General features: G+C 42.3%; 1 protein-coding gene across 2 annotated transcripts in view; it reads left to right on the forward strand.

The window, feature by feature from the left end:
- MYL1 (myosin light chain 1) overlaps positions 1-25,448 on the forward strand; it is a 46,017-nt gene that overhangs the window by 17,960 nt on the left and 2,609 nt on the right. The window contains exons 1-5 of one of the 2 annotated variants that reach the window (XM_053285375.1): positions 14,633-14,763; positions 15,554-15,578; positions 20,879-21,022; positions 22,537-22,710; positions 24,734-24,811. In XM_053285375.1, the coding sequence (XP_053141350.1) occupies positions 14,761-14,763; positions 15,554-15,578; positions 20,879-21,022; positions 22,537-22,710; positions 24,734-24,811 (424 nt within the window). In that variant the 5' untranslated portion in view covers positions 14,633-14,760. Of the gene's footprint in view, positions 1-14,632; positions 14,764-15,553; positions 15,579-15,837; positions 15,866-20,878; positions 21,023-22,536; positions 22,711-24,733; positions 24,812-25,448 lie in introns of those variants that run through there. The other variant, XM_053285374.1, reaches the window with a different exon arrangement.

Genomic DNA, 25,448 nt, shown 5'->3' on the forward strand with positions numbered 1-25,448 from the left:
ATATGCATTTTTGCACACACATGAAATGTTTGCATATTTTGACCTTTTTCCCCATTGGCTGTTTTGATTACTACTCATCCAGGTCATCACTGAAGGGACACTGCAAGTGGCATAAAGAGAGAAGGTAAACGGGTAAAATGTATTAGCAGTCAACTTGTAGGAGTGAGATACTTCTGAGTATAACAAAGAGGAAGGACAGCAGTCTAAATCCATATATATTCAGTCCTCGAGTCCCAGTTAAAGTAGGACACAAAGGGGTCTAATCTAACAAATCAGAAATTTGTGGACATGATATATTTAAAATGGTATATTGTGTTAAATTCATACTTGACGTGGCATTAGTGCTACACTGCTGTAGCTAACTTTCCACAGAGTAAAGGACAAACATAAATCTGTGCAACACAAGGAGGAATGCTGATGGTGAAAAAACTGAAGTCTCATTGTTTGACCTGTGTAAAACATGAGAAGAGGTGGTGTACAGAAGGCTGGTCTAAAGTTTCTGTAACCATCTGTTTGTTGCCAAAGCAATTGCTTGTTGAGACAGCTAGCAGCAAAAGGATGAAAGTATAGTGTTGGAAGGGACCCATTGGACCACTGTCTAACTCACACTCCTAGGAGAGCATTGCTTTTGTCTACATGAGGCCTGAACAATAGTGGCCCTCCAGCTGTTTTTGGACTATAGTTCCCACAATCTCCAGTCATGCATTATGGGAGATGTAGTCCAGCATCTGCAAGAGGGTTGAAGTTGTGCAGCCCTGGACTAAGCTTACCTTCCTGATCAGTTAAATGATGGCATCTCCAAGAAATCTGAGTATTGTGGAAGATTGCATGGACAGATAACCCTACTCCGTAGAGCTGGAGGACACAGGTATCGTGGATGTCTACCAATTGTGATTATACATGTCAGTTGATTAAATGGAATATGATAAGATGCTTTGCTTCTGTGATCCTTAAATATTTATGGTTTCCAAAACGTGTATCACTAAGAAGAGGGGAAAAATATTCTGGGACGCTTCAGGTGTTTGAGCAGTTCTGGATTGGGTGGGCAAACAAGGAGAGACTGGGGATGAATCCTACATCCCAGGTTAATCAGAACCGGTTGCAGCAAATGCAAACCAGCCACCACGGGGCATTCTGGGATGGGACACCCATGGATTAGGATGGTCCCTGGCCAGCAAGGTGTCCATAAGCAGCAAAACTGAGCATGGAGAATTGTTGCAGGGAGACCAGGCTCTTTTAAGGGGTGCTTACATTCTCAGTTCGTGGCAGTCACCAGAACCAGGAGAGATGTTGCCAAGGAACCCTTCCTGGGGCTTTGGTGGAACTGTCAGTTGGGCTGGGCAGTAAAAGCCCTCCAGCCTGCATGCATGTTTCTATGGACAGTCACTTGCACCAGAGAGTGGTCTGGTCTGGAGCAGGATCCATCTTCATCACACAAGAAGAACTGATTCAGTGCATCCAGTAGGGATGGGGTGGGGAGCAGTACCTTTAAGCATGCAGACTTATGAGTGGTGCAGCGCCATATCAGGAAATGCGGAGGAAAAGGTAAGGACCTGCTTTACTTGTGCTTAAGGGTACTGCTCCCTGCCCCGCTGAAACTATTCATGCACATTCCTATTGTGTGATTCAATCATGCTCTAGGTAGATGGTTCTTTTCCTGAGGTTTAGCCGAAACCAAGCTTTCTTGCAACCAGGAGAAGGGGCTGAGTCCCCCTTCCCTTGTACAACTTGTACAAAAAACAAAAATAGAGCAATACCACCAAAAATCAAAGGGCAAATCCTAAGTAATCTTGCCCTCTTCCTAGCAGTCTCATCCTATCGATCCATACATAATCACTCATGCACAGGATAGGGATTAGGGTCTAGGTGGAGAGAAACAATAGAAGTCCCTGGAGAAATGGGGATGGGGGCATGCATCTCATGACATATCTGCTGGAGAATGGGCTGGTGTGTGGGGGTGTGTGGGGGTGGGGTGTGTGTGTGTGACAAATGGCCATTGCTGGCAACAAGCTCATTTTGAGGACATATGAGAAAAAGGAGAGAGACCACTTGTGCAGTCGATCTTTAGCCAGTACGAGTGGGAAGAGAGGGGCCCAATACTCTCTTTCCGGGGGAGGGGAGGGGTGGCACAATACACTTCCTCCCCAACTGCTGAAGACAGTGGTGCAAGCAGTGTGAGGAAAGGGTTAAAATGACTTGGCCCTGCCGAGGGCAGGTGAACGCTGCCAAAAAGGCACGATCACCCCTCTAGCATTGTGGCCAATGGTTACAGCTTCACTAGTGTGCTGATGCCTTGCCCACAGTTTGGTGACACCAGCAGGATGGAGCTTGCTGGGATGCAGCCTGGGCAGAGCAGGAAGAGGGAGAGGTTCCTCTGCCCAGAAGCCAGAGGTTGCCAATAGGGGTGTGCAAACTGGCTTGAATCTGGTTCAAAGGTTTCAGGGTCGAGCCGAACCACACCCAGTTCAGCTTGACCCCAAACTGATCATACACACCTCAGTTCAAGGGTTCGTCAAGCTTGCTTTTTTCCTTTTATTTTATTTTTTAACTTACCCCCTCCCAGGGGCTTCTCCAAGGTGGTGGTGGGGGGTCCACAGAGGCTCCCCTTCCCCACCCCGCCGGCCTCCCTTTTCCTAAAAACCTCCCAGTTCGTGCCTCTTTGGCCCTTCCAGGCCTATTCCCTGGTGCACCAGCCTTGCCAATGCAAGGCCCCACTGCGCAGGCACGGCAGCCTCCAAAATGGCCGCCATGCCAGGGAATAGGCCCGGAAAGAGCCCAAGACACCTGAACTGGGTGATTTTTAGGAAAAGGAAGGCCGGCCGCGGGAGGGGAAACCTCAGCGGACCCCTACACCACCTTACACCTGAACCAAACTCGAACCAAACTGGTCCAGGTGGTTCTGTGCATACCCCTAGTTGCCAAACTGCAGTTAGTCCGTTGTCTGTGGCATGATTTTCAGCTTCACAGTTTAACCACAGCTTCGTCTACCTGGGTTTCATGCTGTGTCCGAACATGGCCTATGCAACTGTGATAACATTTGGATCAGCTTCCCAGATAGGGTAGTCAGGTTGTTAATAAATACTCATACTTACGTTACAACTCATGCTAGAACTCTTCTCGGGGGACTGGCAGCGCTAGTGTGGGTATTTACAATGTGGCCAAGCCACTGTGCAGTGCAACACTGTGGAGCCCCCAGCCACATGGAAGCCACTTTTGGTATGTTAATGTTTGTGTTAATATCTGAATCAGCCATGTGTGTTGACTGAACAGAAAATATTGGTTCTACCTTGGATCCATTCCTATAACCTTCCTGCCACGGACCAGTTGACTACAGGAGGAAAACACTACCATATAATCCTTTCCTGCTGTTCCTATGGGGAACAGAACTTTCATGGCAAATACAGGATGCTATTTGCCACACGGCAAAATATTATTTATACTCAGCAGCTAAACCTGCCAGGAGGAAGCTCATTTAGAATATGAGCCTATTCACATGAGCAGCCCAACCCAGGCGAGGGCAGCCCCCACTAGCCCAAACTTTAACCCGTCCCTTAACAGGGGTTAGATGGCATTAGCATGCCTCAACCCCAGGTCTGGGATCATGTGTCTAGAGAGCCCAACTCACAGGAGAATCCACCATTGCACTGAGCTTATTGCATGGTGCATTATGGGACTCCTGGAGGCCAGGACTGATTTTCCTGGCTTCCAGAGATCCGTGCTGCTGGATCGTATGGGTGTGTGATGGCACGCCATAGAAGAGCTCCATGCTTGTCTAGGGGGGAAGTAGGTTCTACCCTGCATTCCCCCACTGCCTAGCCTCCCTGCCCCGTTATGATTGTGAGAATGACAGTGTCAGCTAACTATTATGCTAGAGTTGAATTTCTAACCCATAACAGAAGTTTTATTTGCCTTATAATGAGACAGAAGGATCAGCCCTTTGATGGGACAAGGCAACATATTTCGACAGCTATTACCAAAGGGACGTCATATGTAAGGAGATATCAAAGAGCAGGCATTAACATGCTCCTTGAAGATATATTTAGCTCTCTCACTGGTTATAGACTGGAGGTAGGGGTGTGTGTGTGTGTGTTTTAATGGCAAGTAGCAAACGCAAACCCTAATCATGTTAATGCCTCAACATAACCACTGGGAGGCACATCATAGGAGACAGTCCCCTTGGAACTTACTTTAAATGTCAACAACATTTAGACCCTGTAGATTAGAAACAGAGTAACCAAGGGAGTGGGCGTGCTTAAAGTAAGGGGGGCAGAGTTGTCCACTTCATAAAAGTAATCAATCAAAAAGCCACATTAGATTTAAAATAAATCTGCCCTTCTTTCTTTTATTTCTAAATTGTGACACCCTATGCACAATTCTCTGGTGTTTTATCTTTGTAGCTGGATTCAGGTTTTGCTAATTGGGATTTTTCACCTGTAAATTAATTAGGTTCCAATCCCAAACACACGTACATGTCCTGGAAGCTTATGGTTGTCAAAGGGACTCATTTGCATGATTGAGCATTTTGCAATGGGCTATACTGAGAACATTTTAACTGTTTAAAAAAGTTTTGAATTAGATATTATATTATATAAAAATGAAGGGGGGAACTATTATATACACCAGACTGCAGAATTTATAACTGTGCTAGAATCTTATAAGAATTTATATCCAAATTAAAATGTCAAATAAACTACAAATGGTGACTGAGTTTTTCCCCAAATAGCTCAACAGATTGTTTTTTACCACACAGCTTGATATATTCAATTAATTTAGCCATTCCAATTACTGCAACATTCCAGCTTTAAGAAAACTATTCTCTCAGATAAATCAGGACTACTCCAGGACTTTGCAATAGGCATCTTTGCTGCAGTTAGGAGCGTCCATACTAGTAGGCAACAATCTGAAGAGAAAACTTCCTTTAAGTGTCCCAGTAAAATATACAAAGGATCTAGGAGTATGGAATATCCCAACATCATTAATCAGCAGAATTTTCTTCCAAAAGTCCATTACTTTATCACTTATCCATCATGTAGGCATAAAGTCTGCATTAGAAAGATGACATTTCTAATATTCTCCACTATCCAACAGGTAATTGTCCCCATAACATTCTGGTGTTAAATGATGATACAGAATCTTGAAATTGTTCTCTCTGATATTGGTACAAGCAGGGGTGTAGCTATAATTGAGCGGGTGAGTTCAAAGAACTGGGGGGGGCAGCTCCCGAGGGGCCCCCAGCTTTACTTCTCCCTATTTTCTCCATTATCTCCCTCACTCCAAGGGGCTGCTGGGGAGAAGGGCGAACACAGGCCCCCTCTCCCCTAGCTACGCCCCTGAATAAGGGGAGGACACTGGGCCATTAGTGCAAATTTCCTCCCACATTTTGTCAGATAAAGGCCTTCCCAACTGCTTAACTCAGCTAGATTTAAAGCCATTGTTCAATGTAAGGCCAGTTATATAATATTCCATAAATTCATATATATATATATATGAATGATGTTTCTTAGATACCAGGCCTTTTGTCTTCAGCTGCTTTTGGAATATTAAAAATTCAATAGGCATCCATTCACATCTTAAAATACCATGTCTGATTTTAATGTGATATTATGGTCACACCAAATCAAAGGGCTATTTTGCAGATAGAAATTGGTATTATGCATAAAAGAGGCCAATACAGAAATACCTGGAGACAGGCAGTTCTGCTAATTGCCTGAACTACCTTCTCAGCATTCAGATTAAATATTACTCTGCCCCCGCCATGTGATTAGACAACTGTTGGACAGCACACTAGCGGTGGAGGGGAGAGATGCATGCTCACACTCCTCCATAATATGAATGAGAGGGCCAGTCAGAGTAGTGTCCAGAGTAGTGTTCTCTTATTTCCCCTGGAAATAAGGGAAAAGTAACGAGGAGGCAGTGGACTGGGCTACTTTTCTTCCTAGTCCGTGTAGGTAGGATGGTTATTGTTTTTAATACAGAGGACTAGAGGAGAGCTGGTCTTGTGGTAGCAAGCATGATTTGTCCCCCAAGCTAAGCAGGGTCTGCCCTGGTTGCATATGAAAGGGAGACTAGAAGTGTGAGCACTGTAAGATATTCCCCTCAGGGGATGGAGCCTCTCTGGGAAGAGCAGAAGGTTTCAAGTTCCCTCCCTGGCAGCATCTTCAAGATAGGGCTGAGAGGGATTCCTGCCTGCAACCTTGGAGAAGCCACTGCCAGTCTATGAAGACAATACTGAGCTAGATAGACCAATGGTCTGACTCAGTATATGGCAGTTTCCTATGTTCCTATTGAGAAAAGGCATCTCCCAGCTGCAGTCCACTGTACTCCTACCATCTCATTTTGCTGTATGTGCATGTATAAACCAAGAGTAACAGCAATCCTTGCAGCAGAGGTGATATTAATGCCATTTGCCATTAAACCTCCTAGTGACAAAATCTGTTAAACTAAGGCTGTTTACTTACTATTTCTGTCCCATAAGGCCCAGGGCTGAATACCAGTAGGAGTCAGGAAACTGAGGCCCTGGGTGTGTTTTTACAGTTTGGGGTGGCTCAAGGCAGTCAGAGAATAATGAACCATGTATCAAGCAACAGTCCCTTTTTTCAACAGTATTCTGAAAGTAATCAGATCATCAGGGTTCCCCCCCTTATGAAATCACACACACACACACACCCTTGATCAGGTAGTGTGGTGGGGCTCTCCTGGCCGCCACACAGTAAAGAGGAAGAGAGGCAACTAGCAGGTGGCCATCTTGAGCAGGATGGCATTGGCACTGTGGTCAGAGCAGCAGAGAAATAGTATTCCTCTTGCACTTCTGCTCTCTACCCACCCCAGTGGATGTGGTCTCTGAGCTGGCTAGTCCACACCGCTTTTCACTCCAAGCAGAAGGAAGGAGAGCATGTCAGCCACCTAGGTCAGCTGATGCACTGTCCTCCTCCCTCTGCCTGAGGTGAGGAAGAAGGGGGACAAGAGGGAGGAAGATGAGGCAGGGGCGAACAGATCTGACTGCCCCCAAATCTGTTGCCTGAGGTGACCACCTCAATTACTATTAAAATATTTACATACGACTTTTCAACATAAGTGGATTTGGATAGGGACAGTTGTTCTAAATAAAACAGGATCACCACTTTATTTTATTTATTTATTTAATTTATTTATTTAATTTCTACCCCGCCCAAACTTATGTCTCTGGGCGGCTTTAAAAGGTGCCTCTTTGTTCAGTTAGCAGAGGAGGAAGAGCAGGGTGTATCCATATCTATATCTATATATCTATATCTATATCTGTTCCTGTTTTGTTCTCTTCCCTCCTAGAACTGTCATTTTTCTCAGGCATTTCTTCATTCTCTGAGTTTGGGCCCTACCTTGCTTCCCTCCCATCTTCAGACACACCAGAATTTGCCTAGAAATGGATGAGGCTGCCCAGCAGCCATTTAAAGCGCTGCAATTCTATGCACACTTACCAGGGAGTATGCCCCACTGAATTCAATGGCCCTTCTGAGTAAATAGGAATATGATCAAACAGATTAAATGAAACCTGCTCTGCTTCACAATGTGGGGGCAAGCTACAAAGACTGTAAATGGGTCCAATTAAGTTAAAAATGCAAATACAAATTCAAGTCAATTGTACTGAAAAGACACAATCATTCATTCATTCATTCAAAGTTTATTATGGTCTATGACCAGCACAACAAGTGGGGGGGAAACAATACAATTAAAATATAATTTTTTTTTTAAAAAAAAAGTCAACAATCTAACCCATCAACAATATTATAAGTAAAAGGTTATAGAGCAGCACTAGGACTGTTAATTAAAAACTGGTGCACTCTTCGAGCTGCTGCACAAAAGCCCGCCACTTTCCGAGTAATGGTAGGTATGCTGTCCTCAAGCAGGAAAGCCACTTGTTGGCTAGGCGAATTTCCTGGGAAGTGAGCTAACAGTGGAGATATTAGTTCTAAACGTAAGTCCCTATAAAAGGAGCAATAAAGCAAAACATGTTCGATTGTTTCAACTTCCCCATCACCACAGGGGCATAGACGCTCCGCATAAGGAGTCCAACTGTAGCGACCTTCAAGGACAGCAGAAGGAAGGCATCTACATTTGGCCTGTGTAAAAGCCAACCTATCTCTGGGGATGTTTAATTGTTGCAGATAAGATAAAGGAGCAACAAGGTACCTTGTGGTATCGTTACAGTAGAAACCCGGAGACTTAGATAAATCTTCCTGCCGTTCTGTGTCTAATATTTTCTGTTTCACCAAGGCACGGGCTTGTGATACTTCCATTTTGAGCAGCGGAAGCGGAAGCAACCCCAATGTTGCCAGTTTAGTAAATATTCTGCATTCCCAGGAGGCATGAAATGAATCTTGTAATGTGAGAAATACTAAACTACCATGGGAGTGATGAATTTTAATCCAGTAAAAAATCGTAAGTATCCAATATCTAGCCTCCACCTTCACTAGACCCGTCTCCAGTCTCAATCTGGCATTAGAGACACAACGAAAGTACAGCTCTAAGAAATTTAGATTGAATTCTTTCCACCTGCTGAAAACTAGATAAAGGCCCTAGCTGTGCACCATATGTAAGCTGAGCAAGAGATTTGGCAAGAAAACGTTTGATAGCAGAGGGTATAAAACGCCCCCCCTTACTCCAAAAAAACCTGAGAATAGCGGATGCACTCCTTTGAGCATTCTGGGACACATAGGTAGCATGTGGCTTCCTAGAGCCCGAGGCATGGAAGAGGACCCCCAAGTAATTGAAGGTAGAAACTTGCTGAATAGGGTGGTCATCAATTTTCCAATTGTGATGTTTAGGGTTCATTAATATTAACAGGGGCGTATCTAGGGTAGGACGGGCAGGGCACGTGCCCCGGGAGCCACTTGAAGGGGGGCGCCATTCTCTAAGATTTAAAATAAAATAAAAATGGCCACCGAAAACAAAATGAGCTTATGAGCTAGGATTGTATTCATTTGCTCTTACTTTGCGTCTTGCGATAAGTGAGTTAAATGTGATGTCTTAATAATATGGCTATTAATGGTGAGTTTGTCTTTGAATCAGTGTGAAATCCTTAGTATTAAGGCCCACTGGGAGTTTCTTGCTCTCTTTCTCTCATTTTAACTATCTTTCTGAAATACTAGAATATATTCCAAGCAGTGACACAGTTTACTCTGCATATCCTTTAATTATTTTCAGAGTAGCTGGGAAAAGCCAAATTTTCCATTTATTTTTAAAACTTACGTAATAGTGATGCTACAATGCATAGTAGAGAATTAGACAGCTACTTCTCTTTAGTTTTCCAAGTACACCTCCACATAGTATTTGGGTATTTCATGAGCCCCAGCATACTCAAACGTGTAGTTTTCCAGCATATTTTGGTCTGGCTACATCCATTACTAAATAGTTTTTGAAATATGAAAAGATTAACGAGCTTGACTTGTATTTTTGAGCGGATATTATGGTAAAGTTATCTAAAAGATGGATGTCAGATGTTTGGACAGGGGGCGCAATTTCAGTGCTTGCCCTAGGCGCTATTTTCCCTAGATATACCTCTGAATATTAACAGAATACTAGAACTGAAGCTTATTGTTCAGGGCTCTTTGGCCTCTCCACTGAGCCTCCTTTCTTACACTTACACACACAGTGTAGCGAATTGAGCTCAGCTAGACTCCTCACTCCATAGCTAAGCTTCGCTCTGCTCTCAGAAGGGGAGGGGGAAGGATCTGGCTCCTCTTCTCACCATGTCACATGCTTCTTTTGATATAAAACACATACACCTGCCCCCCTGCTTTCTATGTGAATGGGGCAGTCACATGAACAACAAAGGTGGCTGCTCTTGTCAAGTCCGATTAAGTAATCAATCCAAAATTTGGAACCCTTGGGGTTCCAAAAATGAAAGGCAGTTTAAAAATATAATAAATGCATATCTAAATAGCTGGACTCTTGGCATTTCTTTGGCAGAGCCATCTTCTTCAGTGGACTGGGGGCAGAAACCTTTTATCTCATTATGACCCATACATCAGATCAGCTACACCCTGTGACGTTTGGTCATGTACATTCTATTGGCCCCTTTGGCGAGGAGGTTCCGTTGAGTTCAATTCCAGTTGCTGTGAAATATGCTGGAAAGAAACAATGTTTTGCCCTGTGTGGAAAGGAAAATGAGAGCTCAGTGGTATTTATTTATACATACCGCATAAAGGATAGGAAATCTGTTTAGAAAATGGAGGTGATGGTAAGGATGTAAAAAGCTGGTGTGTGAGTATAGGAAGCTTTCCTCAAGAACAGCCCCGACTCAAACTCCACTCCCTTTCTCAGTCCTAACCAGTGTTCCCTTAAGGTGTGCATCAATCACCCTTCATTGGTTTTGCCCCAGCTGCTCAAACAACAGGGTCACACAAGTCTGTGATCTGTATGCAGTTGGCGTTTGCAGCCAGTAGAGGTCACTATAGTGTGAAAGGCATAACCCATCTTTGCCCTTCTTCCCTCTCAGGTGGTAGCAATGGAAGAGGAGTGTCTACCAAAATGGAGTACCTCTTAAAGAGCCACACTTGGATTATGGTGGATAGTACAGTGCAGAAAATCCAGAAGTCCCACAGGCAGAGGAATGGCTGTGGAGACTCCAGTTTGCTCCAGGCTTTAATAAATGTGATTTTCATAATCTGTTTTAAAACGATGCAGCCAAAAATAACCATTCACTGCCTTTCTTATTATAGACTAGTCAGTGCCTCATCTTGTGTAAACAGGTATCACCATTAGTGTCAGCTGAAGACCCAACTGACGAATCCTGCTAATTTTCAAATGAATGTAATCTAGTAAACAAGCAGCCCAATCTTATAATGCTGCTGAAGCTTTAGTTGAGAAATGGTAGCCTACACTATGACAGCTAGGAAACATCCTATATTTAGTATAAAGAACAAAGCCTCCATGTTTTGCTCCCCCTTGTAAAAAAAACCACCCAAATCCCTTATTAACTTTAATATGATAATATTACTCAGAGCACAGGAATGCAATAATGACAACTGGCAGTCATGTGCATTCTACCAGTGCTTGGGATGCTGTGCACAGAATGGACATTGGCAACCCTTCTGATTGTGACCTGCATTTTGCCTTAAACAACATTAATTCCAAATGCCAGTATTCTTTGTTAGCATGGTTAATTGTTGTTTGGTGAGTATTTCTTCCAAACACGCTCCCATATAGTGAGATCTGAGATTTTACCATGCTCTGGAGAACAACTGGTTGCTGAAATACTCCAGGATGCGATAAAATCTCAGCTCAGAAGTGAATGTCAGAATGGTCTTCATGGGCCACACATCAGGGAGAGAAACAACATCACATGGCAGTGGAATAGGGATGGTCTTGAGTTGTGCCCTTGTGCTGCTGCTGCGAACTTTGAGCCTGGAGGTGCTGTGCATATGACAGAGTGACTGGTGCCTTGTCTTTGTCCTTCATCACAACATGTAAAAGAAATCCTAATAGTGGATTCACTCAGCATAAAAACTGCATGCATAAACTATGCCCAACTTCAAAACTCTCCTCTGCCTTATGAGTTAATAGCAGTGCTTATGGCATGTGGTTAGGACAGTCACTTATTTAATTGCTGAATCACAAAATAATCTGTAAACAATGGAATGGGGATACAAAGCATATGCAGATACTCATCTAACCCTTCTTTGTCTCACAGCAAACAACATTTTCACATTATTTTTTTACTCTTATAACACTAAGAGGAAGATCAGAGCCTCTTTTAATTGGAAGCTATTTCTACATTATTCCTTTATCTCAATTCCCAGGGTAATTTCTGAGGTAACTGTCAATTCATTTCAAAGCCAGTAAATTAATCAGTTGGTGTTTTTATTTGAAACAAAACCAGCCCTGAACCATATTTTGTTAACTGCTGAAGCTAAACAAAATTGAATAATAGTACAATATTTAAAAATTGAAGTTGATGGTTTCTTTGTCCATCCACGTTTAATATTAGATGTGTCAACTTCTCTTTTGTAGTTCCTGGAAATGTTGAAGAATAATAAGAGGTCATGCACACAGAAGCATGTTTCATTCACACCTGGAGGGAGGGGGAATTTTATTTAACCCCCCTTTCCCTTTGTTGCCCCAATGCCTACCCCTGAAAATATGTCCCACATCTCCCACAGTCCTCAGGTTTTGGGAGGCATTACCCATCCCATCCATATACAAGTGAAACATCTTCTGCATGTGACACTAGATAGAATGTGACTCACGAGCAGGGGTGGATTAAGCTTTTTGCTGCTCATTGGCAAAAAGGCTTTTGCTGCCCTTTTACCTTAAACAAAAACGGTTTGCCTTTTTAACAGAGGGGGACTTTTAATCGAGGGGGACTTTCTCCATGCCCACTCCACCCTTGCTGTAGCCGCCACTGCCCACAGAGAGGAACAACAAAATTTGAGGAGGGGCAAAATCTGCTGCTCCTCAAATTTTGCTGCCATAGGCAAATGCCTACTCTGCTTCTCCATTAATCCACCTCTGCTCAAGAGGGATTGCCAAAAATATAAATAAAAATCATCACTGTAGAGGAAAATCACTCAGTTTAACATTCTTATAACTTTCTACTCTACTAATTGACTAAGCTACACAGCCTCTACACTGCCTCCTCTGGGAAACTAACTTATCCCTGTCCTAACTTGCAATATACTAGTTTCTAAAATGAATGTGAGTTATGTTTCCACCATTCACATAATCATGATAAAAGATGTTAATTTATGTAAAATTACAAAAAACCCTTGAGCATGCATATTTTGGAGGACAGGAATAATTCTTGATATTGCGACTTCATATACCACACAAGCCATTGAGTTGTATCGGCTATTGGCTTTTATTTTCCCTTTATCCTCCTCTTCTCACACAAACTCTTCCTCCTCTTCCCCTGCCCCCACCACAAAAAAATCTCTTTTTAGTTTCCTCCAAAAGCTATCTCTGGTTGCAATGTTATTTGAACACTGGTAAAGAATTCAGTGTCTTTCTTTGGTGGGGGATGGGATTCAAAGGATTTTGCACCTCCTGCTCCTTACCCTTGGTTGTTCTTGACACATCCTCCCTGAAAATGTTGTATGTAAGCACTACAGAAGCATGCTTAACTTTAGTTGTTGAAAGGGCTCAACCCACCAGATTAAAACTTTGCAGGCACCCCAACGCTCCCATATTTGAGTTAAATTATTGGGATATAAACTGATTTTGTGTTATCCATGTTATTTCATACACTGCTTTTGGATGTTGTAAAATCATTATGAAGCGATTTACCATGTCCATATGTTTTCTGGTTGAACCCTCCTGGGGTTCATCTGGCATTTAGTACCACATTGAAGACTAGAAGTTGTGCTGATGTGGTTAATATCAGCTTGTCACATGATCAGATAGATAGATAGATAGATAGATAGATAGATAGATAGATAGCATGCAAACCAGTGTGATACAGATGTCTCAAGGTTTGATCATGTTTAAAATTTAAGTGTGAACCCATCTTAATCAGGCTTAAATCCAGTTCATTTGAACCTTCAATCCTAGGCACACTTATCTGGAAGTAAGTGCCCTTGAACACAGTGGGACTTATTTCCAAAGAAATCTACACAGGCTTGGGCTGTACAGTGTGAGGCAGGACAGCAGTATAACTTTTAAGCTATTGGGTATTTTGTCATAAACTTTAACAAAATATGAACTACAGATTGTAGTAGTTCTTACAACCAATTAAACAGGCTTGAACTCATTGGCTGACATTCAGACTAGGGTTGCAGTGAGAGAAATTGTGGTGCCCCTTGATGTTGTGCAATTGCTAGGTCTCTGCAACATTCAGTAGATTGTGCAATGTGGTGTGTAACTTTTCAACATCTCCCACTAGTGCAATAACTAGCCTGGAACACACTTCATTTCTGTTTTGTGCAATGCCATTGCTCTATGGTCTTGCACTAGCCCAACAGCATTACATTAGCACAGCAGTAGTCTGGATGTAGGCCATTCTCTTCAGTGGAATTAAGTTGTGTGGCCAAGAGCATTATTATAGTCCAGACCTGCAATCTAAAAACTAGTGGAAATAAATTATTTGAATTTTACTAATTCAATTAGTAAAGTTGTAAAAAAAAAATTAGTGCTTAGTCACATTGGTGTCAAGGGGATTAAACAAAACACTTACTTTTAGTTTTATGGTAAACGCAGCAGACTGCCTGAAAAGAAGGGGGATAGTTTCATTGATACGTATTAATGTGGGATTAGACCTCTTAGATCTGCTGGCTAGAAAGTGTTGTTCTTTCTAAATGCCAGAGGTGTCAACCCTAAATGAAAATGTTAAGGCTGGCCAGCTGAAGAAACACGTGGGACTCCACAGTGTCTCTGGCTGACTTGGTAGTCCCATCAGCAAACAGGCATCCTCTTTAAAAGAGAGCCTTGAGACTACATAAGGAATATTCCATCTTCAAATTGCAGACTAAAGAAGTGCTGACAAGATTCAAACTCAGGGAAGCAATGAGCGGTTCCCAGCCCTCTCTCTAGCCTCCTAAAAATAGCCCATGCAAGAGGTCCATCAAGAAATGGATCCTTCTTTCCCTTTGCCCTAAGAAAGCTAAAGAACTCTCCAAGGAGGAGTGGCCACTACTATCTGACACTTAATCCTGCCCATGATGTCACTGCCTTCAGTTAAATAAGAAGTCAGGCCAGGGAGTCAGGACCACTCTCAGGGATTCAGACAGCTCGCGGCTATTCCCGCCGGCCTTGCTGCTGCTCTCCTCTTCCCTTCCAACTTTCTCAATCATGGTGGGTTCACAAGACAATGAAGCTCTGCACCGTGAGCCAGTGGTTTAATCTAGCATTGTGATATCCAAATTTGTTATGGTTATATAGTTTAAGACAGTTAGGAAACCAATTTAATGTGCAGTTTAATAATGTAATGTTCAGTCACGTCAGGTAGGAATTCGTATACATAAAAATGAATTATCTTTAGTGTTAATATTAATTGTTTGGAATATTTGGGCGAACTTGTCTCATGCAATAGCTTGCACATTTCCTAGAACTTTGTAATGGGTTGTTATTATTAGCCGTATATGATTAGCATTTGCTAAAATATCTGTGCACTGCAATTTGGATGCACAACCTGTCTATGAACCAGTAAGAAAAATAACACATTTAGAATAAAGGCCTAAAAGAGAAATCAGATCTTAACCCTACTGTTTTATTAGTTTTTGCTAATGTGATGCTGGTTGTGCAATGCAAGGTTCTCCTTATAATACAATGACATTACAAAATGCAATGCATTAATGTATTTATCAAAGAAAGTGTTTGACTGTAGACTCCTGGTCACACTGTATTTGTATATGTCTCAGTTCCGATATCTGTCCTTTTGGCTGTAAACAGATATATTGCAATAGATTTCAAATACTTACAGTGTATTGTTTCCTGCTAGTTACTACCTGACCATTTATGGCCCATTTAACTCATGCAGATAAATGTTAGCTATAGGGTATGTCAAACCTTTTTCTGTCAATGTATTTCTTTCCAATAGTACTAGCTTTTTTTCCCTTTTCCCTCTCTCTTTTGCCAACTGCAGTCCTTCAGCGCTGATCAGATTGCTGGTAAGTGGAACATGAATTCAGCTCCCTAAGTATTGATGTGATGTACTGCACAGAACTTAAAATGTTGGATGCTCATTAGTTTGACCAGGCATCATTTCATTAGCAGCCTGGTGGCATCTCAGCTACTCTTGAAAAACCAAAGTCTTTTTTCATTTTCCTTTTTGCATCTTGGGAAGACATTTCAAGGGGCATGCTGGATGCTGTAAATTCCAACAAGTCTTTTTTAAGGGTTTTTTTGTGATTGATTTCTTTCTAACAGATCGAGTTCTCCAAGGAGCAACAGGATGGTAAGTTTTGGTGGACAGCCAAGAAACATGTAAATAGGCATTTTCATGCAAGTTGCCATTGGAATGTGCCTACTGGTATAGGAGACAAGTACCGAACCATGTGGACTTGGACCAGCTAGCATCAGGCCATAGTTTTCCAAGTCACTTCCCCCAATGTTTACGCTCTGTTACTGAGCACATGAAAGTAAAGATCACAGGGAAGGCTGCCTTATGTTCCATGCACATGCTTCTTCAGAGAGCTAGAAAGGTAAGGGGTGCTAAAAGGGGATTTAAAACCATCATAACTTAGGAAGAAAGCAGGGAAACATCACTCCTTCCTAGGATATGTTGTTAGGGGGGAAACCTGGCTGTACTGCTATAAAAACAGGACTAAAATATTAATTTTAAAAATATATTAACTAAAGGGATCTGGTGCTGATTGTACATTTTCCACCAATACATCACTCCTCTGTGTTTTTCAGACCTAATAATAATAATCCATCCCCTTGATTAAATATTATAGTATTAGTTTTGAGATAACAGACTTTTATTTGAAGCAACTGATACATTGATTTAAGAAAAAAAACATGTCCTTGGCTAATAGGAAAATCCTAAGATTTTCTGTGCCAGAGCATTAGTGTTGGAAGCAATCCTGACACACACACCAATGCAACACCACAGCACGTGATAGCATGTTTGCATCACAGATAGATATGCCAGCACGCACACATACAATAGAGGTACCAATAATCTGCAGAAGATTTGAGAATTCTTTTGCAAATTTACACATGAAGTTTACAGTTGGCAAATAAATGACTTATATGATGTAATATAATGTTTTGGACTTGTTGCAGTGAGTGCCTGAAATTTGGTGGCTTTCAATAATCTCAGCCAAATTCAGTGAAAACTTAAAATATACCAGTGAATTCTGACAGGCACCTACATATTACTGTCAGCATTCTCTGGTAAATGTCTTAAAAGTGGTGGTGGTGGATATAAATCTGCTTTTGAGCTTTTGCAAAAGTCATCTGGAATACCAGCATTCACATACAAATCATTCACCTGATTTTGGACATTCACCAACATACATTACTATACCATCCACCATGATTAATTGGTTCTAAACAGAAATGACAAGATTTTGTAATGTTGATTTGAAATAACACACCCTTAATGCAGTTTATGCCCCTATTGAATTTTTTCACATTCCTGCTTCCATAAATTGAATAAAAAATCTACATTGAGTCGAACATATATTTGATTTTAAAATGTTCCTCTTCTTCTTTCTGTTCTGCATTAGTAACATTCACAACTGATATACATTCCTGGCTAAGAGGCATTCTTGGAGTCACCTTGTTAAACTGCCCATAATCGTGCTAGATTGATTTGGATTAAATTTACAGTCATGGTCATTTCTTTGAAGTAACTGAAGTAAAAAACTGAAGTACTAGTAAATATTATTTAAGATGAACATTTAGTAAGAATTTAGACAAACATTCATTTATAATAGATGAAGCAATCCTTTCCCTATTCAAATTAATTTTCTATGAATGTAAAAAGAATTATTTGGAATGATCGTATCAGGAAAATGATAAAAATTCTAACAACAACAAACCAGAAAGAGAAAGCAGGTGGGGGGAAACTCTAGAGTAGGGCTTTTGCCTCTGGATCAGTTTCTACTGTCTATTGCAACAGTCAGACTGTAATATATGAGAGCTCTGCCCAGCATGAAGAATGTTCACCTGTTGTTAAGCCACAATTACTCTGATATAAAAGTCCAGTGTGAGCAAAATGGAGAGAACATACATTAAGTATACTGTAATCTATTCTGCCTGCTACACGTGTTAAATATGTACAATAATTAACAATAAAGCCCATATTGTTTGAAGTCACATTGAAGTCTGTTTCCCACCACTGGATATAGGATACTGACTCCATTATTATATTTACAACAGCTGGAAGATAAGGGGTTTCCCCCCTTTACTTCCTTGAAAGTAGATATTCTTAATGAGTTGGCTAGCTGCATTAGTGAATGCATTTTTAAAAAAAACGTCGAGGAACCGATGGCGAGGTCTTTCAGTGGTGTAAATGAGTGAAGTTCTGTCATTTGCAGGCACTGGGGAAATATCAAATGTGAGCCCTGAAGTATGTAGCAGCCTCCTCGCTACAGCTCTAAAAGGCTAAAACTTTATGAGCTGTAAAGGGAGAGGGCTAGCAATAGAAGTGTCCTGCAGGTCTCAACACATCAGATAGTGAGAGGATTAATATCAGAGATATTGGGTTACAGTCCAGCAACTGCACATCTTATCTCAGCAATTTAGAAGAGCGCTTAGAAGGCCCCTCCGGCAGTATAAGGAGGCCTGGAGTGAGCACCAAAATAGTACAGCTTCACAACAGCATCTGGGGAAAATGAATGAAGGCTGTATAATTTACTCTGCATAGGATCACTGATGCAAGGCAGAAAGAGCAATGCTTCCTATGCAGCAAAAATTAGTGGCTTGTCAAGTGCAACGTGGCTTCAGAACAAATACTGAGTTGGTATACAAGGCATTTCAGACGGGTCTATGTGGCAGCTCAATATGTAGGTGATACTACACTGTTCAAGCATACCTTATACAAGTTATACAAAAGGAGGAGGAGAGGAAGGGGAAGGGCAGGCTGAGAAACAAGGTGTGATTCCTGTGGTAAAGCTCCCTTCTTACCTACCCCCTGTGGTAAAGCTCCCTTGTGATTTCTGTGGTAAAGCTCCCTTCTCCCTCCAAAAACAGGCAAAAACCAGCAGAAGTCATTCATTGTGTATTTTCTGTCAGAGCTGTTCGCTTTCCCATATGAGCCATGTATTTTTGCTTCTATGTCTCTCATAGTATTACTCCCCCGCCCCAAGACCAATGCCAGCTATTTTTAACTGGCAGGTGTGTCAAGTCTTGCTTTACAAGTTGAGTTGTTCCACAACCTGGAAAGGCCACTGCACTAAAATGGCAAGACTCTAAATGGCAAGTCTGTGGGCTTAAAAACTCTCCACATGGAACAGCTTCAGCACTGCAGCCATGTGTGGGAAGTAGTGTATAAAATGGGGTGTCCACACCACTGGGACATTCTCTGGTGGCAATGCTCAAGCAATTTCTTCCCTCAAAAGCAGGCCATGTGGTGGAGGAAATCATATGAATGGAGCCTCCTAGGGGTCAAGTGTGTCAGGATGGACACTCCAGCTCAGACTTTACTTCCTCCATGTGGCTATGACACTGCAGCTAGTTCAGGTGGAGGATTTATACATGTGTGAGCAAGGGCTCTGTTAGAAATGATGTGATTTGGAAAACAGAATATGTGCTTTCGAGTTCATGAATCATAGCAACACATTGCTATCTCAAATTTCTCTGCCCCTATCAAATCTGTGCTTCCCCCCCCCCCCTTTTTTTCTTTGAGTATACTATTCAGAGGATGATTTAATTACCCCTTAAAACTGATTTGGTCTCATTTTAATTAATAGATCAGATCCCATATATGAGATTTTTTATTCCTCTCCCGCCCACCGCATTCTAATACATATTTGCACCACCAATGTCAAAGTACATTGTTGACTACCCAGCCAGAAATGTGTATTGTTTCACATACATTCTTTTTATAAAGAAGCACCATAATGTTTGAAGACACTGAAAAGAACAGAAGCATCTGTGCTTGGGGTTAGGATGGATTGCTGAGACAGCTCAATTATTATGAAATATCTTTGCTGTAAGGGAACAAAGGAATAGTTTTACAAAAGTGTTTTACAAAAGTGTCAGACTTAACAAATTATATGGTTCAGAATAATTATTGATAGTATGGTGTCTGCAAAGCAAACAGGGGCTACGGAAGATTTTTTGGAATATCATGTTTATCTAAAAAAAAACACCAAACCAAAAACAAATCAAATGTTTTTGTATAAAACTCAGCTTCTCTCCCTTAGGCAAATTAAACTTTAGTCTTCAGGAAAGCAACCCATCACAGTCAATGAAACTACCTCACAGTAATATGTTTCAATACTGTAACCTGAATAAAGTGGTTATAACAATAGCCAATTATGTTCAGTAGCTGGAGCTGGATAGTAGTCTGGGTTCAAATTTTAACACACCTATGGACTTACTTTGGGTTCTTAAGAAAGTCTATGCATTATGAAGAACTGCATGACCAACTATATAAAGCACTTTCACATGAAAAGTGCCTTATAAATTATGATTAATAACTTTCCCACTAAATGCAAGATTCTCTGCACCCAAAAAGGGGAATTAATAAATTACCATGCAAATAGCTAATGAGGCTGTGCACATGAGCAGTCCTACCCAGGTTAAGGAAGCTCTACATGGTTAGGGCTGCTCATGTGCATCGCCCGGATCGAGCCTGATCCTGGTGCTGCCTTCCCCGTAAGCCCAGGTTTTTTACTCAGGCTTATACCTGGGTTAAAGGGTGCAAGGGCATACAGGAACTCTGAGTATACAGAGTTGGGTGCCTAGAGCACCCAACATGCAGGGGAATTCCCCAATGCACCATGCTTATCGTGTGGTGCATTGTGGGATTCCTGGAGGCTTGAAAAAGGAGTCCTGTCCTCCAGAGATCAGTGCTACTCCATACAGTGCGGATTGTGTGGGCATGTGGCGGCTCACTGAAGAGAACATCATCATCTGTGGGGCGAGGTAGGTCCATCTCTGCCTCCTCCTCCCCTTGCCATCTTCCCCACCCCAGTTTGAATGCATATAGCCTTAATGTCTCACTAGGGAGATTGCAGCAGATCTCAGTTGTCATGGACATCGAATCCTTTTGGACCCTCTTGAATACAGCTTATTTGAGAGATATTAATAGCTATTAGAGACAAATGGTGGGAAAGTCTAAATTAGCTTTCTCTGAGACTAGGATCACATTATTTGCAAATGCAAAGCCACTGGAATTTTGCTTGCAGATTATTTGGTCCTACTGATGTTGCTAATAAAGGCCATTATTGATCTTCACTAGTTTATGGGTATGTTGTTTCCTTCTGGTAACTCCGGCATTCCCTTCTTGCAGACTTCAAGGAGGCATTCCTCCTCTTCGACAGGACTGGTGAAAGCAAGATCACCCTAAGCCAGGTTGGAGATATCATCCGTGCTCTGGGGCAGAACCCCACTAATGCTGAGGTCAAGAGGATCTTGGGCAATCCCAGCAATGAGGGTAAGGACTCCTCTGTGAACTGGTCTCTGATATGTCCACTTAACATTGAATCCAAGTCTACCTTTCCATGAGTGTATGTCGTAAATTTGCTGAAGATGTATTCATCGTCATGGACGATTAAGCAAGATGGATGCAATACTTGACCATAAATACATACCAAGTCAGATTAGTGGGTTGGGGGTTGGAGACTATTCTGGACTATTTGGAGTTTTAGACTCTCCTGGGCAATCTAAAGCCTGAGGCTGCAATCCTATGCACACTTACTTGGGAGTAAGTAATACATGCAGGAGTCCTCATAAAATACAATGGGGAATATACTTCTAAAAAAATTGACATGGGATTGAGCGCAATACCATAATTATTATTTTTCTGGCTACAGAATTAGATCACTTTGTAATATAGGAATTTTGCATTTGTTCTTGTCTTTCCAGGGAGTTTTCAAAAAGTTTGCATTTGAAATAATATTTTATTATGAGTGTGTACAAGTGCACTTTGATTATTTCAGCTTCACAGGCCTTTCATGGAGGGTATAGATTGAGCATGATCCAGCCACAGCTCCTTTATATTTCTGTTGCTTATTGAGAGACTTAAGGATGTGCCTAGGGGGTGGTATGGAGGCCCATGAAACAGCCACTTTGCTGAAGCTAAGCAGGTCTGGGGGTGGCCAGTATCTGGGTGGGAGACTGCTGTATGATCTCTGCTTTGAGTTTCATCACTGAAGAAAAACAGGATATTTATTTATTATAAATATGCGTACCCCATCTTTCCAATGAATGATGCCCAAGGTGGCTAACAGTATATAATAGCATAACATTTATATAGAAATGTAATAAATAAATACTCTTATCTTGAAACTGAAGGGATTGCTGGTTCGAATCCCTGCTGGTATGTTTCCCAGACTATGGGAAACACTTCTATTGGACAGCAGCGATATAGGAAGATGCTGAAAGGCATCATCTGATACTGCGTGTGAGGAGGCAATGGTAAACCCCTCCTGTTTTCTACCAAAGAAAACCACAGGGCTCTGTGGTCACCAGGAGTTGACACCGACTCGATGACACACTTTACCTTTACTTTAATTTTAGATAGATTATGCTGACTGTAAGAACTACTGCTAAGAGTAATATTTAGAAAGAGTCAGTCATACATGAGAACCTACAGCTCCTTTTTTCTTGTTAAGCTGAAAGTAAGTGCTACCAGTTTGACAGCAATGTAAGAAAATCTTAAATTAAGATTCCTAAAAAAGCTGTCTCCCTTCCCTGAACATAGAGTTAACCACCCTCACATGGATGTAGCATTCCCTGGTGACAGAAGGAGCTAATACTCCAATGTTCCTGCCAACTTATGAGTTTTGGCTGTAGCATTTTAAGGGAGAAATGTTAATTTGTGAAGAAAGGCTAGATGTGGTGGGGAGGCATGTCCAAATCACAGCATGGCATGTCAGAAGGAGAATTCCCTAAAGAACTACAAATGTATCTGATAAAATGTCTGAGAATAATATTGTTTCTTTACAGAGATGAATGCTAAGAAAATTGGATTTGAAGAGTTCCTGCCCATGTTGCAGGCAGCTGCCAATAACAAGGAACAGGGCGGCTTTGAAGACTTCGTTGAAGGTCTCCGTGTCTTTGACAAGGAGGGCAACGGAACAGTCATGGGTGCTGAGCTCCGCCATGTATTGGCCACTTTGGGTAAGAGACTTCATAGAGCTGCCCAACACATGCCTAACGTGTTTCAAATTTATAAAAGTTAAGCTATCCTGACTTTCACCAAATAAACCTGGAGACTGTAGCATGATTGGAGCAGTGAGAGTTTTCTGTGAGCAACCCCTCATTTCCCTCACTGCTACCACCCAGAATGGAATGGCGGGTTAAAATAAGAAAAATAAAGTTCCTGAAATTGCCTGGGCAGAAGACTAACTGTTTCACCAGTTTCGATCTGTAGTGTAGTTTTCTCCACACACGTCATTTGCCAAGGAAAGGAAAAGACACCTGTGGCCTGTTTTGAATTGAACTGTGCTAACATTCAGCACTGTGTAGCTGCCACCACTGAGGCAGTCATTGGAATGCTGGTACCTCTTCCCTGTTTCCTATCCTAATGGAGCAGCGTGGAAATGACTTGACTACCAAGCCAGAGGTTGCCAGTTCGAATCCCCGCTGGTGTGTTTCTCAGACTATGGGAAACACCTATATTGGGCAGCAGCGATATGGGAAGATGCTGAAAGGCATCATCTCATAATGTGCGGAGATGGCAATGGTAAACCCCTCCTGTATTCTGCCACAGAAAACTACAGGGCTCTGTGGTTGCCAGAAGTCGAAATTGACTTGACGGCACACTTTACCTTTACCTCTTCCCTGCAGCTGAATGTTAGCACAGTTAACAGTCTACATAATGGAATTATGTAGAGTGGCCAGGATCACATGGGGATTGCCTGCACTGCTATCATCAGTGTCCCAGATGCAGAGCTGGGGACTGGCTGTTCAGGGTAATATGCACAGGATCCACCCAACCTACATGATTATTTTTTTTAATTAACCTTCGAAAACAGTGGGATCCATCTAGAGGGACGCAGGAACCACACTTTGTTAGAGGTTGTTGATTTTTACCCACAATAGGTAAAACAGCAGAGCACTAAGGAATGAGCACACGCTCCAGTTACAGAGTAGGTAGCAGAGGATGGTTTGGATATTGCAGCTATTTAGAGAAAACACATGGAGATCCTTGTATGACTAAACACTAAACATTTATTGGTTAAATACACTTAGATAGGAAAGACCTATATCTAATCTAAAGGACTACATCGTGGATAGGTAAGGAGAGAGAGAGAGATGTTCCCATCTGCTCTCTAGGAGGAAAGGAAGGATTGTGACTCAGCACAGGAAGTGCTGCAGAGTCAGTTCAGGGGTCACAGAGTAGGGACAGATAGGGAGACCCTGACTCACCGTCTCTACTCCCAATGCCCCTAGTGGTCATTAGGACAGTTGGTGCAAAAGGTCGATGCACTGGAAGTTCATCTACAACACACTTCTCCAGTGAGGTGATGACTCAGACAACCTCAGGGAATTCTCTGATAACATAACGAGAAATAAAATGAAGTGATTCCATGTATCCATTTGGACAGGCAATTTGCTCCAAGGCTTTATAAGATAGGCCAAAGTAAAGGTCTTCCACTTAATGAAACTTGTTTTGGAAATGAAATAAACAGATAATGTTGTAATAGTCTGAAAGAATATAATTTAATCCAATTTCCAGAAGCGTAGCAATGATGCCAGTGGCCCGTGCTCAGCCTGCTGCTGGGAGCCCCCACCACACACCCCTGTGCCTGACGTCAGACCCAACAGCGTCTGGCCACGTGGCTCCATTTTTGAGAAGCTCCAGCCAGTGCTGTGTTCCCAGCCTGGCCAGGAACGCATCTCTCTGCCTTTGCAAGCAGGGAGAGGCGATCCCGGCTGCGCTGCAAATGTGGCGCTGGCCAAAATTTACTTGCAAATAGGGCGTGGGGCCCCATTTGCGAATGTAGCCATACCCCCTGCTTCGGATGCAGGTGCATCTGAAATCAGGCACAGGGGGTGTGGCTGGGGCACCAGGTGCGGCCCCTGGGACATGGCAGCCCAGGTTCTTGCACGGGGGTGGTGGGGGGTGGGGGAGACCCCACACAATGATGGCTATGCCCCTGGGGCTGGGATTGCTCACTCTCCTTTCCCTATGCTATAGGTGAGAAGATGAAGGAAGAAGAGGTAGAAGAACTGTTGAAAGGGCAGGAAGACTCCAATGGCTGCATCAACTATGAAGGTAAGTAAGGACCCCTCTTCAGCAGGAAACGGTTTTAATTTTAGTGCCTCTCTAATGCCAGTCGTCTCTTCATGGTAAAATGTTTCATCACTTGTGGTGATGGAATCATTATTATGTTTTCAATGCTCCAGTGCAGTCAGATACTTCTTCAGAAGGTTTCAAAGGGTCAGTCAGCCAGTCAGTCTTTATTAGAGTCAAAATTAGCGTTAGGAAGAGCCCTCATTAGACCTCCTGTTTTTTTCATTTTAATTTAAAAACAGCTGTAGAGGAGTGTGAATTGGATCAGGCAGCAGGACTAGAGGAGATGGTGTTTAACCCTTTCACCCATTTTCCCAGTTGAAACCTGCCCAAAGCTCCTATTAGCTCCACCAGGGGGGGAAGACTACGCAGCATCCAAACTAGTTGTTCATAAGTAAGCATGGTTTATTTCAATGGGACTTAGCCATGACTAACTTATTATACTGCAATGAGCCTAGCAGCAGCCTGGGATTACATTTCAATCAGAAAAACAACACAGGAGGGAGGATCATGTTCCACATGATCACTGTCCCAATTCAATATCCCAGTGTGGCTGCAGGGGGAAGGAATGGTACATAAATAGCAATGGCCTTCCTTTTGCATAGGTGAAACACTCCAC

This window comes from Hemicordylus capensis, chromosome 1 (assembly GCF_027244095.1).
Source record: "Hemicordylus capensis ecotype Gifberg chromosome 1, rHemCap1.1.pri, whole genome shotgun sequence".
NCBI classification, from domain to species: domain Eukaryota; kingdom Metazoa; phylum Chordata; class Lepidosauria; order Squamata; family Cordylidae; genus Hemicordylus; species Hemicordylus capensis.